The sequence below is a fragment of the Haliotis rufescens genome, unplaced genomic scaffold, assembly GCF_023055435.1.
Source record: "Haliotis rufescens isolate VD_foot unplaced genomic scaffold, xgHalRufe1.0.p SCAF_1, whole genome shotgun sequence".
NCBI lineage: Eukaryota > Metazoa > Mollusca > Gastropoda > Lepetellida > Haliotidae > Haliotis > Haliotis rufescens.
This window is the reverse complement of record NW_025963779.1, coordinates 13252262-13268847: the sequence shown is the minus strand read 5'-3', so window position 1 is coordinate 13268847 and position 16586 is coordinate 13252262. Positions and strand designations below refer to the sequence as shown.

Here is a 16586-nt window from a genome sequence, read left to right as displayed (position 1 = left end):
ATTTGGGTTTAACGTCACGTCCAAGATTATTACACTTATATAGCGATGTGCATGGATGTGTGTGTGTGGCTGCTTGTACTAGTCCGGACTGATGCTGATTTATAGTGCTAGCCCACTGAGATACCATGCCGCAGTTTAACATGAATACCCTACTCAGACACAGTATACTGACTTCGAGCCGACCAGTCCTTGTTTTAGCCCCTTAATGCCGAGCGGCCAGACAGGGTAACAACAAGTACCATCTTTTAACGTCTCTTGATATGACGCGGCGAGGGATCAAACCCTGGACCTTCCGCTCTTCGGGCGGACGCTCTACCACTAGACCACTGAGGCGGTCACATCATGACTAGAGTGGACATGATTAAAGCCTGAGTTTCTCATCACTTTGTCATAGGGAATGGGGTAGCCAAGTGGTTCAAGCTTTTGGTCAGTTGGTCAGGCTGGCTACTTGATTGATGCGTGTCATCATATCCAATGCTCATGCTATCAGTCATTGAATTTCTGGACCTGGCTTGATTATTTACAGACTGCTGTCATATAACTGGAATATTGCCTGCGTTAAACAACAATAACAGAATACCCAGGTTTCGATTCCCCACATAGGTACAATGTGTGAAGCTCACACCTAATTCCCCTGCCATGATATTACTGGCATATTTGCTAAAAGCAGTGCACACCTGTGCGGGTGTGCAGGTGTGGATGTATGTGTGGGTGTTGGGGGGTGAGCGTCATGTGTGGGTCTAGGGGTATTGTGTGTGGATGTAGAAAAATATGAAAGAAACATATATTTATTCAAAACATTCAGTAATATGTAAATTCAAATTCTTCACCTATTTTCCAAAAACATTCTGTGTATAAAGGGGTATAAAGCAATAGCTGTTGAAGACCCAGAAAGACAAACTACGCAGTCCATTGTTGTCTGACTGGCAGGTACCTCCCAGGTACTGAGGCGGAGGAGGAAGCAGATGAGTCTAACAGGACCTGGAAGGGGGGTCAGATTAATGACACCTGAGCACCTACTTTTTGACCTGGGGTCATTCACAACAAAAAAGAGCCGCTAGTGTGGTCTTGATTTTTTTCTGGTGAATGAAGCAGGACATATGTGGGCCGCAGGCGCGTGGCGAGGTGACAAGGTTAGCGATTGGGCATTACTTTCATTCATCAGGGGTCAGAGGGCAGATGTGCTGACAAGTGGGTTGACAATAGAAAAGCAAGCACCCGTGTTAGGGGTCGCTATTAATTACTTCTTTTGTCACTGGTCAGCTTTGACAGTGGTCAGCTTAGTTGCAGATTTCGGCCATGATGGTTGGACAGAGGCTGTCCGGTGTTAGAGATGGGGGGATTGCGAGGGGCAGCATTGTCTGAGAGGGGTGGCTGTAATTGTCCCAGAATTAAATCGGAGAGATAGGGGCCCAGGAGGGGGGAGAAATCCAACACTATCACGCATAGTATCAGACAGTGATGTTTTAAAGCCGCACACTTCTGGCACGCTTTGTTTGACCCCTGACCCATGACCTGTGTGAATCAAATGACCCATGGCTACTACAACATTTCTGCAATACTGTGGCGTTACTCTAGCATGCCCTGTAGTGAATGATAGCTAGGTTCTTGTTGATACTAAGCTGTGGAAGGCAGGCACGAGCCAAGCTGCCCCTCAACGAAGTACTTTCTCTACTGTTGCCTGTCACTGTTGAACAACATATTGCATCATGTATGTGGAGACAGGCCCATGCAGCCAGCATAGGATTAGGTTGGTACCTAGCATAATCATTTATAGAACATTCAATCATATGATGTACTGTAGCTGCATATAGTAGTTAAAATTTTCTAAACCTTGATCATTTCGTATAAATTTATTTTGTGTTCAACATTAAATTATTAGTTTCATTTTAGCTTTCAAATGAATCATAGTTCTTCTGGCATTGACGTTTTATATTTATATTTAGAGAAAATATCTTAAAAAATGTATTGTTGAAAAAACTTGTTTCATTTTAAATAAACTCCCGAAAAAGACACTTGTTAGAATGTAATATTTGTTGCGATTCAGTCAATAAATTGACTTTTTTCCTTATTTTCGTTAGTATCAGAGAAGGTTTGAAATTGCATGTTTGACTGATTAAGTTAATCTAGCTGAAGATCTCCATGTGATGACCAGGGTTTAAATTACAAGCACAAAGCTCCGAATCCTCACCTGGCATGAAATTAAAGCAATCCCATATCAGAAACTAATTACATAAGTCAGGTAACAGCACTAGACAGGGGTTAATTACCTAACACATGGACACAAAAGCTGGGAAAATAATAAAATTTTATTTGAAATTAACAACCTGTTTCCAAGACTACCAGTGTCCAGTGGTCAGTTAATAGAAACTCTGCTGGTATTAAACCTAATGCAAGGGTCAATATATGAAAGAGTTGACTATATGATCTGTTTTATGGTGAGTAGGGAGGTGGGAGATGGGATGGAAAAAGGGGTGGAGAAGGATGGATGACTGAGTCCTTTGATCCCTAATGAGGGGGAGGGTCCCCTTTTTAACACCATGTTTTGTGGATATGACCGACAGTTTCACTATAAAGTGAAAGTCCTTCCAACACCTAGGTATACAATTACATATAACATAGGTGAAACTGGAGAATGTATTTGGTCTTGGCTTTATTCTGCTATATCCTATTTAGTATTGATATCCAGTAACATTAGACATGTGAAGGTATCCTAATCATGTAGAAGATATTGTGACTTGTTAACACTTACAGTCTTTTATATGACAGTGTCAGGCTGCCTAAGTAATATGAAATAGGCTTCTTCACACTTGTTTAAAGTGATCTTCTGACCTAAACATCAACGCTGTTATTGGACTTGAGGTAAAATAATTTAATCCAATAGAAAAGAAAATTGAAATATTTTGCTTGAAATGTGCATCAATTTGATGAAGATGACATTTTATTCAGGTAACAACTTGAGTGGATCCTTTGTAATGAAACTAATGAGCTGTTAAGTTGGAATCATTTAATACTCCTTGTTAATAAACTAGAACTTTACTCAGATTCATGCTTTCATTGTTCTCCTCTGACTATACAGGGTATTATTCCCTAGAGGTGTAAACACTGTGATGTTGTACTCTGTGGAGGTTGTATAATAACAGGTACAAACACTGTTGGACAATTACATTGTACAAGTTCATTTGAAAGTGAAAGCGTATCCTTGTGACATTTTATCTGCTTCATTTCAGATGACGAAATTACTCTTTTACAACATGTGGGTTAGATTTGACTAATGTTACTTCATTTGGTGAAGGTATCGTTTTGAATGCCTGGAGCAGATCATTTGCCCTTCTTTATCACTGACTTGACTTCAAAATAAAACTTAATAGAAGTGTATTAATGATTAATGTTGTGTCATTTTATGGTGATTTTTTGTAAGTAATGAAAATAAGGGACAAGCAAGAAAAGTAACTGTAGGAGAACATAGAGAAGTGTGTTTGTATAATTTGCAATAAATTTATGAAAGAAAAATGGAATGATATGAACTAATGTTTTATGATATGGGATTTCAAACTGAAGATGAAACCAACAAGAACCTGTTTGACATGTCATATACATAATGTCTTGACATAATCAGGCTTTTTTTTATAAATTTTGTTGGATTCCAAGGTCAGTATAGGCCCCTAATATCCCATGTTTAGTTTAAACGTAGACCAAAACAGGCATTGGGTGGGGGCATTGTTTTTGCTGAACAGATTTATAATAAGAAGTAAATATAATGTGGACATTTTTGAGTGAATGTCAAATCTAAAGGAAAACCCAAAGTAAATAAAAGTCACTAAAGAAATCAAGATCATAAGGATACTGTTTCTCAATGAAACCTCTTTAAAAGGATTAACAAAACCTCTAGCAGGTATGGATAGGGGCTGGATATAGGTATACTTTTAGTTATACACTTACAACGCATTTGTTTTCTTTTTTCATCCTATCTTAAAAATATTGGGTAGGTTCCTAGCTTGTACTTGGTACTACTTACAAAGTGTAGTATATTTTAACATAGCAATTATATGTATATGCCAAAGCATGACTGTGATGTCTCTTCGTTATGAAGTGGACAACCAATTTGACAAACATTAGTAACGCATGTGTGCAGAGTGTTGACATGAATATTCATGAGATAATTGTATTATGGTCAGTGACTGGTCAGACATAAGTAGAGTACGAGGGTCCACCTTTGGATGTTCCCAAAATCAGCTGGACACACAATACAAGTCACAACCTGCTGAGGTCTTAGCCACACCGTCAGGAGTAGTACATATGGGATAAGGAGCAAAACTTACTTTTACAAGAAATGGGTTCCAACTTGAATTTGAATTTCTGAAAGGCCATATCTTTATATGGGATTTAGAAGTTGTTGTATCAGTGTTGACAAATAAGTGATAAAGGTCGCACCAACACTAGCATCTTTGCCAAAAGTTGAAATCCTACTCTGCCTTCATGTAAAGTTGTTGACCATGCATTTGTAATTGTAGTTGCTGTTGTAGTTCTTGTGATTTATTTAATAGATTTGTTAAACAGATAAAGCCAAATTAAGTCACCTATTCCAACAAGGCTTTCACAGATTACCAGTATCCAAAAGACATAGAAGTGTTAATAAAACGCTCTTTTTTTAATTCATGCTTTACTACTTCCAAGGCAGAAACTTTAGGCACAACATGGCTGGCCCAAATTTGGTCTGTAATCTAATCTGCTAGTTTGCTAGGGTTGTTCTGACCCCTCTCTAACATGCCCGTAATTATGTTTGGGAAATTAATCCAACAGATCTGGAAGCAATTTTACATTATAAACATATTGGTAAACAATTAAATCCGAGATTAATTTGAGTTTATGTTAAGTATGACGTATAGAGCTGACAACAAAGCAAGGTCATGGTTTAATGAAGTCACCATCTGGCTCCGGATAAAAGATTCACATAGTGATGACATAACCCTGTAACCCAGCCCTGACTGCATCTAGTGATCATGCAGGCTTCTTCCTATACAGTATAATCACTGTTTCATGACATATACTTGGTAAGGGCAGTTGGTGAAGTTTACATGGCCCTTACGAGGTATACTGTACATGGGAGATAGTATCCTTGGAGGGGAGAGTTTGTAAGCTAGCATTTTGACATTCAGAATTACTACTGTCAGACTATCAAAGAGTCAAGTCATGCATTTAATTGCTCTGTATGATTTATGGTTTCCAATTGCTGGAATAGTAATAGCAAAATTTGTGGAAATGTCAAGATGTGATTACAAGAGAACATTAGGATTTCCGGAGTGTCTTTTATGGTATTTGCTAAAATTTGAGGTTGATAATCGTTTGTCCCCTTGTGAGGTTGATAATCGTTTTGTCCTCTTGTGAGGTTGATAATCGTTTGTCCCCTTGTGAGGTTGATCTTCGTTTGTCCCCTTGTGAGGTTGATCTTTGTTTGTCCCCTTGTGAGGTTGATAATCGTTTGTCCCCTTGTGAGGTTGATAATCGTTTTGTCCCCTTATGAGGTTGATAATCGTTTGTCCCCTTGTGAGGTTGATAATCGTTTGTCCCCTTGTGAGGTTGATAATCGTTTGTCCCCTTGTGAGGTTGATCTTCGTTTGTCCCCTTGTGAGGTTGATAATCGTTTGTCCCCTTGTGAGGTTGATAATCGGTTGTCCATGCTACAAATCTGAACACCAAAAAACATTTCTGGCATATCATATAATTATCTGTTATTAAAGTTAATACCCCAAAACTGACCTGATATTTTAAAAGAAGGAGTGTATTCTATTGACTTCCTACAATAAGTGATTGTAGCTGCAGGTTCATCAGCCTTGCTGTTACCCATAGCTAAGCTAGAACCTATGTAAGGAACCCTGGCATCCACTCTCAGCTTAGATCCACATGTTTATCAGTTGTGTCTTTGATGGGGCAGCAAATACATGTTGAGTGAGGAATGTATTTGGCCAGTTTCACTTTTCAGGCCGTGGCTAGATGTTATCTCCTGTATTACATCACCCCCTAACCCGTATCAGTCCCCCAGGGCTTCCACTAGCTGGTGCTCCCCAGGGGCTGCTGGGATGTCATGTTTATGTACTCTATCATACCCCAGGACTATATCAAAGAACAGAGACCACGGAGAGAAAGTGAAAACAGATTTCTGCCTTGTCAGACAAAGAAACTGACTTAGATAAAGTGATTGGATTATCAAAGTGTCAATTAAGACATGTTGTTGTGTTTAGAAATGGAATTGATGGGTAATCAATATATTTAGGAAATGTTTTGCTTAGCTTATTTTGGTCAGCTGCATCAAAGTTGATGCCACATAATGGATTCTATCATATGCTTATTTCCCATTTAGACCCATGAAGCTCTGAATTAGAATAGGTCTTCAGCAACCCATGCATGCTGTATAAGGTGACTCTGCTTGTCTTTGGAGGTGACTAACGGGATCGGGTGGACTTTTATAACCCTGTATTTAGGTCCGTGGGTGGGCAGGCTCACTGACTTGGTTGATGCATTTCAATGTATTCCAATTGCATGGATCGATGCTCATAATGTCAATCACTGGATTATCTGGTCAAGATTCGATTATATACAGACCCTGTCATAAAGCTGGAATATTGCTGAGTGTGGCGTTAAACAACAAACAAACAAAAAACTTCCCATTTAAAGAAGATATTAATCATAGTTTTCATTTTGTTTTGATAAATGTCAGATATGTCACATAAAAGAAGCATGGAATGTTCCTCATGTTTTCATCAACAGATTTGTCCACCTGAACAGCCTAGAGATACATCGTTCAAATGAGAATGAGGTGGTGAGGTAGCCTAGTGGTTAAAGCGTTCTCCTGTCTCGCTAAAGTCCTGGTTTTAATTGTCCACATGGGTACAATGTGTGAAGCCCATTTCTGGTGTCCTCGCCAACATATTGCTGGAATATTGCTAAAAGTGGTGTAAACTCATACTCACTCACTCACTCATTCAAATGGTAATGCATCCCCATAGATAGTACACCTCACAGGAAACTACTGATGTGTAGCCGCCTGCTAGTTTCTCATTGAAACCAATAAATGGATACTTTAATATCTAACAACAAAATTTTGTGATACATAATTTGAAGTTATGTTAACCTAAACATCATCCTAAAAGCATAATACTGTAGATTAAGAGAAAATGTGCCATAGGAAGACAATATTACCTGAAATATAGCGACAAACCACTTCTTGTTCATAAGAAATCTCTGCTTAAAACAGAGTTGAGTGTACGATTCTGACTATATCATGAGCATGTGTTTAGGAATCACTATCAAATAGTGATGGTACCAGGTGTGTACAATGTTTGTAAACAGTATATTTCATTTATATATAGGCAACTATCCATAACAGAAAAGTTAATTGGCCTCACATTGGCGGTCCGATCACACACAGCTTTTCTTGCTAATTAACTTGTGTTTACATGTGTAAAGTCAGTCAATCTGTCACCAGGTAGCGGATGGAGGATAAGATCTTGAGACCTCCTTGCACAATGGGATAATTGTTTTGAGCGTATATTATGATATTAACTCAGAAACATCTTGCTTCATACCTTTGTTCACTTGGATTCCTGTGGTCTTTTCTCTATGATACTGATTTTAAACTGACTCTCATGATACGCTCAACCTGTCAAATTTCAGTCAATATTGATTCATTAAATTTGGTGAAGTATTGACTGATCATCGTACTGTAACCTAAATGTATATATCTGTCATGTTTTCTTCATAAGTTAGTTGAAAGCCTTGGAAGTAATAGTATTAAATAATAGAAGATGCTTAGAATTGCTTTTAGACAAAGTTCAATCACCATCTTCGCTAATTTACGGTCCAGTGTATTTCTTTGGAACCTAAGTCCAGGATAGTTGAAGATGAATACTTTATGGAACTGTTTGTTTGTGGGAATCAATAGAAAATAACTATTCTTTTATGTGGGTTGTGGTTTTGTTTTTTGTGTTGTAGATGTCTCGTTGGTAAATAGTAAATGTAAATCCTCAGGGGAGAAATACAATTCAAGTCAGAACAATTTACTTCTGTCTTTCACACTGTCATTGTTTATGAATCTGGTGATTTGAATAAATTATCACTGGCATTGTCATGTCGGACTGTCATGGCAATGGTTGCTTTATTTCTTTACATGTTCATCACCCTGAGAAGTTGTAGAGAAAACTTTTAACTTCTGCCGATATTCTCTGATAAATTTTTAAATATTGCCTTACTTAGAAAACAATGACATGATTTAACTAGCTGTGTAGAAAATGTTCAATGTTCTGCAACTCTCAGTGTGGGTGGGATGGTAGGTGCTTCTCAATCCCTGACAAGGAAATATTGTAGAGGAGAGACTTGTGTATTTTCTTCCACTAAGGTGAGATTTTATAGATCCGTGTCAAAAGCAGCCTCATGAATCCTTTTATATCACAAAAGCAGTACTTATATATCTGTATCTGTATCTATATTTGTAATATAGCTTTTAAGAGTAAATTATCGTGAACAGCCTGACTGTTGCTACTGTATGCTGCTACTTGATGATCAGATGGGGACAGTATGTATTTATCTCCTGTCAATGTATGACATACTTACCGGATTTTCACATGAGTAGGTTAAGCATATTAAGACATTAAATTTAATTTCCAGTCCTGTTTTCACGGTTCCTAAAATAAAAGTGAGTAATATTTGGTCTTCAGTTCAATTTTCCCAGAAGCCAGAGGTCTAATGATATTGTAGCAATCAAATTAGAACCCTTCCCTTGTGAGTGTAATTATTTGAGACTGTCCCACTTGAGAGACATTTTTGTCCAGCTGAGGGTGATAAACAGCACAGCCGGGGAGGAAAACGGCACAGCAGTACACATCAGAGATAGATAAATCTGTCCATATCCCAAGACAAGTTTGCTGTAGTAGTCGAAGCAATATGCTTTGGACTCCCCCCACCAAACAAAAGCATCTTAATGTAAAGAGTTTTCATCCCATTAGTAAAGAGAAGTGCTTCTCACTGTTATGAACAAGGCAGTTCATCGCTGGAGATGGTATGTACGGTTCCTAACACTGTCACAAAATGTGCAAATATTATTTACTAATAGTGACCATGCCGTGTTTTAATTTGATTAATTTCCCTGAGCGGTGTCTCAGACAGTCTTTTTCTTTTATGTTTATTTGAGAATTAAGAGCTGACATATGGGACATTGAAAATTTATATGTAAAATGAGAAATGAGAAAATAATGGATTTTCCTCGATAGCGAGTTCGAGTGTGTAACACTTTGTGAAGCAGTTAAAACATGCATATTTAATTAATGACACAAACATTTTAAGGAATTATATTTTGTCATCCAAAACTAACCTCCACAGGAGATATCACTTGGGTGACATCAAGCAACATCTCGGAGGAAATCACTACAATGGCACCCATGAAGATTCGGGGTAGAATAGGTCTTCAGCAACCCATGCTTGCCGTAAGGTGACTTATGGGATCGGGTGGTCAGGCTCGCTGACTTGGTTGATGCATGTCATCATATTCTAATTGCATGCTCATGATATCAATCATGATATCAATTGCAGCACAATACTTTGCAGACTTCATGTATTGTGATATCATCAGTTACCATGACATCACAATCAAATGACATCACTAATCTCTCTGCCACTGAAGATGGTTAGCTGTAATTTTACACTCAAGACACTGGTTATTACTACCTGATTGTCTTCTGAAAACAAATATATCAAGACTTGTCAATCAAGTATAAAACTTGTCAGCAAGCCAGAGGGTTTTGAACTTGCTTTTGACTCGTTTTGATATATATCTCAAAAGACACTCTGGAGAGAGTCTCTATATACCAGTACATAGCAAAACATACTTGTCATGTTTTGAAGAGAAATTCTTTCGTCTTGGTAAATGTTTGTGTCATCAGTACCTGACTATCCTTCATTTCTGTGAACACAGAGAAATTAAGAATTCCCATTTTTCAGTTAGTAAAATTTGCATGACAACTAAAATGGCTGGTAAAGTGAATTGTCATGGTTATTATCCATTCCTATTTCACATTATTTACTTCTCTACTTTGCATAAAGACTCCCAGCAATGTTGTTTTCATTGAACCTACTCTTCCTCAGTGTGAACAAATTTAGCCATGTGAGCTACAGATCGGAGGGCTCTGATTAGGTTAAATATTAATTTAGTTGTGATGCATTTAATTAATTTTATTCTACAGTATAACCAACTTATGAAGTGTGATCTGCTGATCATTTGTAAATGCACATCCAATTTTGAAATATTGAAATACACATTTATTTGCAACAAACATTAATTTTTATTAATTCAGTGAAAAAAGCACTGCATGATTCGTTTATAATTAGGTAAAATATGCACAGAAAAGTTGATTGCTGTGAAACCCAATAAGGAGTATGTTCGATATTTATGAAATACTTTACTAATTTGTGCTTATATTGGTAACCTGTAGTAAAACATACACATCTGTTAAATTCACGGCTCCTATTTGTGGTTGGCGCAGTTAATGAAATTTAATTAAAGTTATATACTCAATAATAAGTTTGGGAAAACTAACATGTCTGCTACAGTGAGCCCACCACCATCAATTAAAAGCACAATAGCCTGCATAAAACAAGACAGAATCTCAGTTTTCTTGTTTCCAATAAACTTCAATGGTTTAACATTACAAGGGGTTTGGTGGGCTAATGACAATTTCTCCTTTGCTAGGATGTGGGTCCTTTTGGAACCAGTGTTTATCAAATCTGTCATCTAAAACTATTTTAGGAAAATTAATGTCAAAGTCCTCAATCTTTCTTGGCTATTTGGATTTAGCCAATGATGGTACTTAATAATGCATGATGAATATCATTATTGCTCTGTTGAATTTAAGATGAAAGCGTTCTTGACTAAATACACATTTTCCGTTTGAGAGAGTTCATAGCGTCAAAACGGCTGTAAAACTCTCACATTTAAATTTGCTGAAGGTGAAAAGTTTGCAGTGTGAGGATGATGCATCAGTTTTAATTGCTGTAAAATTTCAGAGGCAACAAAGCCTTTTGAACAAAGCAGGGCTTGAAATGAGATAATGAATGGTCAAGCGCACGGACATCTGACAGTTAGATTCATCTGTTAGAGGATGACCACTGCCCATCCCTTAGAAATGAAAATTAATGAATTCTATTTATAGAAAATGCCTTTTGTCAATCATGGCAGAGGTTTTTGTAAATCGAACATTTTGCGTGTGGCTGAATGACCATTGGTCAGTATTGTCCGGAGAGATGGTCATCTGCCCACTGACCTCTGACATAAAGAAGCGCGCCGCAAAAATAGGATCCCCTCGGCAATTTTCTGGTATTGTGCCTTCTGGACGGTCCGGGGGCAGACCGCAAAGATACCAGACGTGCATCTCCCTGTCTTTTATTGTCACCCCTCGTCCTATTGTACTGAAAATACTCAAATTCAATCCATTCAGCCTCAACCCTTTTAAAATAAAATTAATTCAAAATGGCGTGAAAGCAGAAGTACGGAGTGTTAATGTTTTTGGTGTTTTGGCATGAGTTGGATCGAGCTGATAGATTATAGCATCATCTTAATAGAAAGGTGACCTCTCTGACCAGTGTCAATAAATCTACACACCTCCATTCTTCTGATTGTCATCCACACAAGAGGATGGTTTTGATGGTTTAAATACCGCCTTAAAGCTGCTAATTTCCTTTGTATTTTGGGGCATTGTTTTATTCAAAGCCCAGCTGCCCAGTGGTCTTGCTTCGGCCACAACTGACCACCACAAAAGCAATTTGATTGGTCAGCTGCCCAACCCTTGTTTTCTTGTTTTGGTCATCTTGTTAAGAGCTTCACGACATAGAACTAAAATCTACTTGGAGGAGTTTGTTTTAGCAAGGAACAAAATATCATTGATTAAAAATTGATTGGCAGTCTAAAATCAATCATTGCTGGTGTTGCAGAAACCATGGTTACCAAACGAGTGGTCAAGTGGTCACTCATTGTCCGGAGAGTATTTTGAGTCCTTAGAGATTTTTGGGCAGATGAGTCCATTTTTAGCCATTGTCATTCCACGTATCCGTTGACCATTGTCCACTACACTGTCCACTAACTTACAAGGACAGGTGCCTCGTGGCCAGAGTGTGCCCACCAAATCAATTGATCCTCATGTTTTATTGATGAACGTCCAGCTACCTCCCAGTTTGCTTGGATCTCTCCCTTCAAGGTAGCTTTTTGGCTCGGGCATTTGCATGAGGAATTGTCTGTTGCACTCTTGGTATGTATTATTTCTGGTGTTTTGAGTTTATCTTTTTAATGTATTTTTTTAGAATTTGTTTAAAAAAGGTTATTTTCCAATTTTCATGATTACATTTTGTATTAATTTTGTGTTGCTTGACTTTCACTTTTACATTATATACAATTCCATCTATTTGTGTTGCATGCTTTTGACTTTTTTTGTTTTTAATTATTCAGATATTTTAAAAAATATGTATTCTTTTATTAGTTGAGTTGATTTAAATTTATTTCGTGATCTTTGTGAATAGTTATGTGTTTTATCAGTAGTCTGTATAAATTAGTGATGGCAACATTTTCTATAATAATGAATAGTTAGCTGTGTCTGTTCAGCAGCATGAAGAAATTATTTTGCCACTTTGGTTATTCTTTATAATAACACATTAATCATTTATGAACAAAAATTCAATTCGATCATTCCTATCTTCATAATATTACCTTATTTGGCTGTGTAGACATAGACAGCTCCAGAAAACATATCAAACTTCATAGTTTGTATCATACATCACTTATCTGTTCACTGAAACCACAGCAGATGATTCCAATGTCAGAAAATGGAAATGTAGATAAATAACCATAGTAAGCTCCTACAAGACAAGTTGCCTCCTACATATTTCATGACAAATGTCACTATTCTAAGACTGAAGTGTCTGTATATGTTTTGATTTCCTCCTTATCTGATCCTTGTAATGACTTCCCTGGGAATATATTCTGTAAAATAGAAGATAAGGGTGCTCAGGCTTGAAATACTCCGATCATGTTAACACTTTACACACATTTCCACAATATTGTCAGAGTGAATAATTTATGTCCACTAACATAAAACTGCTAGGGATATGTTAATGGTCTTATGCTAGGCATCCCTTACCTGTACGCTTGTGACTAATGACTGTAATACAGTGGAGACAGTAATATCCCTTTCTTCTTGAGCCAGCTCACTGAACCAGAGAGTTTAATCTTCTGTTATTATTATTAGTTGTCTTGTTGCAAGATGGGGTATTCTGTCTATCTGCTGCACAAGGTTTGCTGTCACCTGATTACACCCAGGGTATACATGTAACTGTTTTATGTCAGAATGTTTTGTAGCACAAAGATTGATTCTGGTATCCTTCTTTGTCAAATGGGGTGAATTTGAATATATAATGTTTGTTTTCAATTAAAAAATTGATTTTCTTGTAAATATTACATAGAATTGATTTTTTAGAAGTGATTTTTTTGTAAATGACATTAAACATCCAAATCACCTTTGAAAATATGATCTTCTATTAATGTGTTAAAATGAATAACTCATTTAATGCAGGATGGTTAAAAGAAAGGAGACATTTATTAGATTCCACTGTTTTGGAATGGGGAAGAAGTCCAGTTTGTCACTTTAAATAATTTAGAGCCAACTGAGAAATTCTACCAGTTTTTCAAAGAATAAAAACAGTTAACTAGTTTTCACTCAAGTCTTTGGTATCACAACTAATGCATCTAATTAGCCTTAATCCTTTTTTGCCAATATTTGTCGTCAATTTATTCTGCGGTTATGCTTTTCATCTTTCAACAAGGTTTTTGTGTGCTTGAGAGCATATTTTTGCCAATTCATTCATTTCTGCAGCATTGTCTGTGTTGTTAGCAAGCCGACAGCAATCCTTCACAAGTTTTTGTTCTGTGAACTGACGCTGAGAAATCGAAGTCACAACAGCTTTCTTGCCTTTTTACAAAGGAGCTGTCATGGAGCATGACTTGGACATTTCAATTGAGTCACAGCAGGCCGACACTTGTCAGGCAAAGCTGGTAGTGTGTAATAGGGGAGATGTTAACTAAACTCTCTTCTGGTCAGTGGGGAAAAAAGGATCTCATATAAAAATGTTTATAAATGCATTCCCCTCTGGAAAGGAAAAGAAAATGAAGGTCCTTTGAGCATGGCTTTACCTTTCCATCATGCAATGTTTGTAGAAGGACCCAGCGCAACAGTATAATTACCCTCTTTGATGGTCATGTTTGCTAAGGTAGATTGTGTTGGGTTATAAAGAAGTCAGACAGGTGTTGATGGTCAGAGGTTCAGAATCTTACATAACTTGGCCACAAGTTCAGACCCGTAAAATAGTCATTTTCACTCCTTGCTTGTTAGTAGTGTTGACTAATATTTCAAACAAATTAAAAATGGTAACATTGTTTTAAAGGATTAATTTCTGTTTGTTTCTCTTCATAGGCTTATGTGTCAACTGCGATGCTTATAAAGTGAAATATGTGAATTATAGTTGTCCTTTCATGGCAGTGTAACATATTTATTTATTCCATGTGTAGTGGATTGACTGTTTTTCATTTTTGTCTGAACATTAAAGGATTTCTGGCCATTTGTGCTGCTATCTTTGACATTGTAGTCATAATTAAGTGTTTTAGAAAGTCGCTTGTGGGCAACTCACTTGTATTACTTAAAGATTAACATGACTATCACTAAAGAAACCTTGTAATTGAATGTTATATTAGAAATTTTCTGGTGAACGTTCAACAGTTGTAATTTGATTTTCTGTTAAATTGTTTTGATTAGAAAACCAATTTCAATTGTAGTCAGTTGCAAATAGGAGACAGAAAAATAATGCATATAGATTAAATCGCTTGCTTTCGTGAGTCCAGTTATTGAATTTCAATAACTAAAATGGAAAAAGCCTGAGCAGCAGTTAATTTGACACAAGTTTATTAGATAAGGGAAGTTATGTTACAATATAGATAGCATTTATTTCTGTTTCCTGTCATAAGGTTGGTAGACCTAGAACAAGTGGCACCAGTTCCCAGCAATACGCATGGCCAAGTCAGCCAGGCTGCAAAACTTAATTTGGAAAACTTCTGTATACTTGCTAAAATTTCCTCTTGTGAATTTCTTCAAGACAAATAGTTTCTTTTTTTTTCATATTAACATGTAAGAGACACTTTTGCTGATATTTTCATGTATCAATAAGTGTAGGAGGCTCTTTTGGCATGTCAATGTTCCTTTTTTGCAAGCAATTAAAAATCAGCATGCCTCTTGCCAGGGTTGAAGTTTGTCCATAAAGGTATGATTTGGAAACATATATATTGAGTTTATAAGTTAGAAACTCAACCAAAGGTCCCTGGCATGAGAATCAAAGCTCAGACAGTGTATTGCTTTCATATGGCCACTAAGCAGAGTTTAAATGACCATGATGAAGAGCAAGGTTTAAACTTGTCTTTCTGTAATGGGACACAGTCTTAAGTTTGGATATGTATGCCCATGGGATCATATGGTCATGTTCATTTTCAAAGACTTGTGTGTCATGTTTTCTTGTCGTTAATTGCAAGTAAACTTAAGAAGGCTGTAGATAAAGTCATCAGATGGATATCCTGGGAATGATGACCTGTTCACCTGAAACACACGATAGCACTGACTGTTACGGTGATCACTGCGGTAGCATTACCTCAATCATGGCTGCATCAAATCAATGCATTTTTATTTCTGAGGATGAAATAGCACTTGCTTACAATCCAAACTATTTTATTTCTTGATTTCATGTCTTGTTTAGCAGATCCCATTTCCATCTGGTCACTGGGTGTCGCTGTCATCATTATTTTCAATGCAGACGATGACCGGTATTGGAGATGTATGACATTTTGTCTACTATTCCTGGCTGGAGATCTCACCCCTAACAATGCCTTGTTTTAGATTTCCATATAGTGTTTTCCTGTATCGTGTTGCCTATTACTACATCATGTTGTCAAGGATGTTGATATTGATATGAAGATATTTTTGACATACTGTCTATGGCTGTTGATGAGGACAGCGTGATGACAACTGTAGACAATACAGGCTAACTTTACACAAAGAAGATTTGTTTCCCAAGTTTCTTTGTTTTGTAAGGTTCTGAATCAAAGTTCAGTATATGAGTTCCTCCAAGACTTTGTCTGAAGATTAGATGTGTTAACTTCATCAATAATAGAAGCCCAGCTTCATCAACATCCCACATGATGGTTGTCTGCATACCAAAAAGTTGTTCTGGTAGTTCATCAAAGTGCTAAAACACTATAAGCAATATCAAAGTGTGCTACATTTCGGAATTTATTTTACAAGATTCAATGAATTTATTTGTTTTTATGTAGAACCAGTTGAAGTCATATATGATGACATGGTCGTTTGACATAGCAATTGCAATGACTGTCTGTGTCATCAGGAGGTAGTATATGTGAAGCTTTATATTAATACATAGAGCTAAAGACAAGATGAACCCCAGAAACAGGACCAGGCGCGAGAGCCGTTTTTGGTAATTATTGTTAGCGA

The 16586-nt window shown here is 37.0% G+C and overlaps 1 protein-coding gene across 1 annotated transcript in view; it reads left to right on the top strand.

Annotated features, from left to right (window-relative positions):
- Window positions 1-1576: 1576 nt before the first annotated feature.
- The window catches only part of LOC124148239 (RE1-silencing transcription factor-like), a 72675-nt gene continuing 57665 nt past the window's right edge, over window positions 1577-16586 (top strand). Inside the window, exon 1 of the mRNA XM_046519244.2 lies at window positions 1577-1750. Coding sequence (XP_046375200.2) covers window positions 1710-1750 — 41 coding nt within the window. The 5' untranslated portion in view covers window positions 1577-1709. The remainder of the gene's footprint in view (window positions 1751-16586) is intronic.